Genomic DNA, 6,602 nt, shown 5'->3' on the forward strand with positions numbered 1-6,602 from the left:
ATCAAACATTCACATAGCTGTATATCTGATACCTTAAAATCAAACATTCACATAGCTGTATATCTGATACCTTAAACAGAGGGTTGTATATAATGATTTTAGTATTTTTTTACATTCATATGAACCATATATATGAGCTTTATTCCCATACCACAGCTTTTTTCCTTGCCATTTACAAACATGTACAAAATATAAACACATAACCATTCATGAAAGAGTTACAGTAGACGATAGGAACTTTCAGAAGCGAGACCTATTTTAACAGAAGCGAGACCTTATAGTGAGACCTTGTATAACAAAAGCAAGACCTTTCTATAATTGTAGAAACTAGACCTTGTATAACAGAAGCGAGACCTTGTTTAACAGAAGCGAGACCTTGTATTACAAAAGCGAGACCTTGTTTAACAGAAGCGAGACCTTGTATTACAAAAGCGAGACCTTGTATAACAGAAGCGAGACCTTGTTTAGAAGTGAGACCTTGAATAACAGAAGCGAGACCTTGGTTAGAAGTGAGACCTTGTATAACAGAAGCGAGACCTTGGTTAGAAGTGAGACCTTGTATAACAGAAGCGAGACCTTGTTTAGAAGTGAGACCTTGTATAACAGAAGCGAGACCGTGTTTAGAAGTGAGACCTTGAATAACAGAAGCGAGACCTTGGTTAGAAGTGAGACCTTGTATAACAGAAGCGAGACCTTGGTTAGAAGTGAGACCTTGAATAACAGAAGCGAGACCTTGTATAACAGAAGCGAGACCTTGGTTAGAAGTGAGACCTTGTATAACAGAAGCGAGACCTTGGTTAGAAGTGAGACCTTGTATAACAGAAGCGAGACCTTGTTTAGAAGTGAGACCTTGTATAACAGAAGCGAGACCTTGGTTAGAAGCGAGACCTTGTATAACAGAAGCGAGACCTTGTTTAGAAGTGAGACCTTGTATAACAGAAGCGAGACCTTGTTTAGAAGTGAGACCTTGTATAACAGAAGCGAGACCTTGTTTAGAAGTGAGACCTTGAATAACAGAAGCGAGACCTTGTATAACAGAAGCGAGACCTTGGTTAGAAGTGAGACCTTGTATAACAGAAGCGAGACCTTGGTTAGAAGTGAGACCTTGTATAACAGAAGCGAGACCTTGTTTAGAAGTGAGACCTTGAATAACAGAAGCGAGACCTTGTTTAGAAGTGAGACCTTGTATAACAGAAGCGAGACCTTGTTTAGAAGTGAGACCTTGTATAACAGAAGCGAGACCTTGTTTAGAAGTGAGACCTTGAATAACAGAAGCGAGACCTTGTTTAGAAGTGAGACCTTGTATAACAGAAGCGAGACCTTGTTTAGAAGTGAGACCTTGAATAACAGAAGCGAGACCTTGGTTAGAAGTGAGACCTTGTATAACAGAAGCGAGACCTTGGTTAGAAGTGAGACCTTGTATAACAGAAGCGAGACCTTGTTTAGAAGTGAGACCTTGTTTAGAAGTGAGACCTTGAATAACAGAAGCGAGACCTTGTTTAGAAGTGAGACCTTGTATAACAGAAGCGAGACCTTGTTTAGAAGTGAAACCTTATATAACAGAAGGAAGATGAGAAGCTTAACACTTTCTTCTCAACTCTCTGAAATACTTGCGTATTATTATGCGTTATTTTTTGTCTAATTTGTTTTTATTGTCGTCTCTGCATTGTATTTGCTTGTTCATGCATAATATTAATTTTGTATATTTTCACATTTACAAGTTATTTAATGAATATGTACAGTATGAACCAATTTTTTAAGAGCCTAAAAAAAATGCCAATCATGTCTTTGACACATAATTCTAACCATAATGTATGTTTATGATCATATCCCCTTGTATAAAATTCAGAAATGCTTAGTTTTATTGTATTTAAAAAGGATAATATTAAATAAAACCTTTTTAAAGAAAACATTTATAATCTATAAGCAACTTTTTTTTATTGCAATAATGGTTTATATCTGCAAAGACACCTCAGTTGACTTGTAACCTACCTTCAATTTGTTTCCTCGGTCAAAGATGCTATCATTTGGGGTTCTTACCACATCCTGTAGTTAATGGCTCTAGTATTTGCTTCATTTTGACTTTTTTTTCTTTCATCCTAAAGGTTGAAAACCTTTGCATGGCCTTAATGTGTCTAAGGCAGATCAAGCGGATCATCAGCAAGTGGGCACAACAGCCCGTGCCCAGCCTGTTGACCAGAAAATAATACTGAAACACCTAAAAAAAATAATGCTGCTGATTAAAACGCTGATCAATATAATTATATACATTGTATGTCCACAATATTTTTTAGGGGGGGGGGGGGGACTGTTGCCCCCCTCCCCCCTTATGAAATCCCTGCATCTGCCACTGTAAGGGTATTATCCACTGTAAGGGTATTGTCAGTTTCAGTCATAACTATTGTGTTTTATTTTGTATAAACTTAAAATACTATTTTATATATTTACACAGATTCATGTATGATAATATAATTATAATCAATGTTATTATTATTTTAAATTCCTTTTCATTTATGTTTTACCATTGTTGCCTCAAAATTGATGTTCCCCTTTAAATGTAAATAAACACCTCAATTCAGCCTTTGTTAATTAATGCATTATCCCCTGTGGGTACCTGACGCCCGCATTTTAAACTTTGTCATTTCAAAAAGAAATTGTTGTTTTTGCTGTTTTCCTTGGTATATTTCCATCCAAAAGAATGTTATAAAAATACAAAAAAAAATCCGACGCTAAGGAGCTTCAGAATGACATCGATAGCTTACTTCATGAAGTAAGCATTGAAATATGTGAACGAATTCGGACAGACCACATTCGTCGCTTTCACGGCATCATTGATGAAACAAGACAGACATAGAAAGCTGCACTCCCACAAATATACCGTTTTGACAACTCTTATTTTTTTGTCTTGGAATGAGCAATTGTTTGCGTAAATATCTGCAATCCACTGATATAAGACTGCTGACTAAAGATCAGATCGCAGATTTTTATATTTTTGTTCGAAAATTAATGTTATATATTTTTGTTCGAAAATTAATGTTATATGGCTTTTAAACCGTTATAGGTCCGTGCCGTTACTAACGGTTTAAGAAAAATGCATAAAACATTTTTCTTTTTTAACATAAATATAAAAGTCTACGATCTAATTTTTGTCAGCAGTCTTGTATAACTCATTTCCATGGATTTTCGCAAAAATTGGCTATTTCCAAGACAAAACATGTTATATGGCTTTTAAACCGTTATAGGTCCGTGCCGTTACTAACGGTTTAAGAAAAATGCATAAAACATTTTTCTTTTTTAACATAAATATAAAAGTCTACGATCTAATTTTTGTCAGCAGTCTTGTATAACTCATTTCCATGGATTTTCGCAAAAATTGGCTATTTCCAAGACAAAACATAAAAAAGTTGTCAAAACGTTCAATCTGTGAGAGTACAGCTTTGAAAGATCAACTGTCATACTCCGATTTCTCGTCGTTCGAAAATGATATATTCAACGAAACAGAAGAAAAGAAGAACATTAATTGTCATGGACAGACATGAAATGAAATTTACATTGCTGCGAAAAGATCATAAAAGAAGAAACAACCAGCTTTCAGAAAATGGTTTTGGTTCTTAATTACTAGTTTAAAAAATTATGCTAATATTATCTTAAAGTCATCGATGAAAGTCGCGTATTTTCACACAGAGAAACAGGTATAAAAAACACGACCCTACTGTAGGGTCTAACTTTTTTAATTATTTATACTTTAAAAAAAACATTGGTACCATTGTAAAGAAGGAACAACCAGCTTTCAGAAAATGTTTTTGGTTTAAAATTCCTACCTTTATAAGCTACGCAATACCTCTGTAGAGATCTAATAGGGCCGGATTTTATACATACCCTGTCCAGGGTCCGTACGTAATGTCCGTGACCCACAAAAAGACGAAAGCAGCTTCAACGGGGAGGAAACGGTGCAAAGGGAAAAGCAAAACTACAAATAAAAACACAGATAAATCGAGGCCAAAGAATGATGACGATGATTGAAATAGGGTTACTAAAAGACCGAGACAATAAAAAATAACGGCCGTCCCAAAACAATCAGCATATAACGGAAATATTTCAGAGAACTCTTCTTTAGAAGAAACTCAAACGAAGTAAAAAAAAAATGGCAAACCCCGGGCACCGTGAAATCATACAAGGAGGCCTTAATCAACGGGGTACCCAAAATCAACAACAAAAAGAATCATCGCTGATACAAACGCTCGATACATTGAAAAAAACTGTGGAGAATCTGACAACATTTTCAGCCAAGCAAAAGCAATTAAGGCGCTTCAAACGATTCAAAACAAGACATTTCAAAAACAATTTTTTCAAGGTAAAAAAACAGTTCTAAATTTATCATGGCGTAAACTTACAGACAATGAATACATATTACTAGGCAAAGGGCTTGGTTTCTGTTCTAGAATTAAATCGCATGATAAAGTAAAACTTGCTGAAGAAGTATTTCGATATATACGTACGAGGTCTACGATTAAATGAATATTTCGCTGATTTATATAAAAAAATGGTGACGGTAAAACTCTGCAGACTGACGAAAACATAAAATTAAAATTCTTTAACAAGACATCATCAACATTTACAAAAACGTTTTCGTCCTAACATTTCGAGAGTACAGATACAATGTCTTCAAAGTTTGGCAAAAAAAGCATCTTTATAAAAAGGCTGATAAATCTAATACCATCGATGTCATGGACATGCACAAATACAAAGAAGAAGTCAAGCGGCAACTGAACAACGATACAAACTATATAAAGGTGGACGAAAGTCAACATGAAACTAACTAGCATGCATTGATACTTAAGAGTTTTCCTCTTCTCACCCTATGTCATGCAAACGTGGCATTCGATTTAGCCAGGGTAAACGCTACAGACGTATTATCTCAAATGATAATGTGTTCAGTAGGTCTTTAACTAGTTTGCAGAGCTATTTCGAAGAAAGAAATTGCCCTAAAGATGTTATAGATGATGGATGTACAAATGTACGCTAGTTAGAAATACGACACAGGATGATGCGTTATACTGTACACAAACAAAAACTAATGATGAATCAGTCATACCATTTCTAATATGTTTGAATACATCTTTACCAAATATTGGTGATATTAGACATAAGTATTGGGACCTTTTGAAATTGTCTGATAAAGAAAGTGTCAAATCTCTACACAAATTTAAGCCTATTTTGGCTTATAGACGCCCTAAAAATATGCAGGATATTGTCTCATAAATAGTACTCTAAATACTAAACCGTGTTCGTCCAATAAAAGTTTAAGACGTAGATGTACACATTGTAACACTTTCAATGTTAGTTCACAATTTCATAGCAGCGTCACAGGTTTAATAATGATTTACACTTTGATTCGAATTGTACTTCAAGCGATGTAATATATCTTATAACATGTAAAAAAATGTAATATTTAATATGCTGGACAAACAAATCAATTTGTGTCTCGCAGAATGAATTCACATAGATTTGATATCAAAAATTGTTTTATCAACGCTATTTCAAAAGTTGAGCACTATCCATTTTCAAGACCAACTACATGTATATAAGGAAAAATTCTGGATTCATAAACTTAAAACGATATTTCCCATCGGTCTAAGTAATAAACGTCTATATTAAATTTAACAAAACTACATGGTTGTCATAATTTATTATGTTTGCCTATTATTGCGATTTTTAAGTACTACAGTACACTATTTCTAATAGTCTATTGTATCACTTAATTAAGTGATCCATAATAATATAATTTTTATTTGTATGTTTCTTTATCATGATTTATATAGAATCTATTATTATTATATATTTAGCAACGTCACTTATTTTGCCGCCCAACGACGTGCGGCAGGTATATGACGTTGACGTAACTGCCTGTTTATAATGTTTGTTTATATTATCTTCAGGCGTTACGCCGAATCGTTTAAGATAATAAACTTTACGTGTTTGTGTGGTTTATTTTATTTATAAAAATACAAGTATTTTGTGTACCATTATTAAAAACAAATGTCTGTATTAAACGAATAGCGAGACACACATGTGACCCAATCTTAAAGTAATATTCGCGGGGTCCCTAGACTTACCGAAATACGATTATTTACCGAAAGACGGATAAAATTACCGAAATACGCATGAAAGTTACCGAAAGACGCATTCTAATGCATTTATTTTTAAATAATCTTGTATATATAATGATTATACGCATTGTAGCGAAAAATTATAAAAAAATATTTAGAAATAATGACTTTATTGACAAAAGAATTTCCCTTTTTTAGTCAAATAGAGTTATCTCCCGTCGTCAACCGAAATACGATTTGTGGATATGGTTAAACTGGAGTAAACATGATAGAAATTTACCGAAAGACGCTTGCTATTGTATTTATTTTTAATATTCGTATATATTTGATGATTTTACACATTGTAGCCAAAAATAATATTTAGAAATAATGAGTTTTTTGACAAAAGAATTTCCTTTATTTTGCCAATAAGAGTATTCCCCTGTTCTCAACCGAAATACGATTTATTGATATGTTTAAGGTGAAGTAAGAACATGACAAATATATACAGTT

General features: G+C 33.7%; 1 protein-coding gene across 1 annotated transcript; it reads right to left on the reverse strand.

Moving 5' to 3' along the window:
- Window positions 1-125: 125 nt before the first annotated feature.
- Window positions 126-2,077, reverse strand: LOC128216273 (uncharacterized). The gene is made up of 5 exons (XM_052922840.1): window positions 2,041-2,077; window positions 1,300-1,589; window positions 1,087-1,164; window positions 889-1,026; window positions 126-849 (listed from the first exon to the last, which is right to left on the reverse strand). The coding sequence occupies exons 1-5, from the start codon at window positions 2,075-2,077 to the stop codon at window positions 424-426; spliced, it is 969 nt and encodes a 322-aa protein (XP_052778800.1). The 3' UTR covers window positions 126-423.
- Between the last annotated feature and the right edge of the window lie 4,525 nt (window positions 2,078-6,602).

This window comes from Mya arenaria, chromosome 14 (assembly GCF_026914265.1).
Source record: "Mya arenaria isolate MELC-2E11 chromosome 14, ASM2691426v1".
Lineage (NCBI taxonomy): Eukaryota > Metazoa > Mollusca > Bivalvia > Myida > Myidae > Mya > Mya arenaria.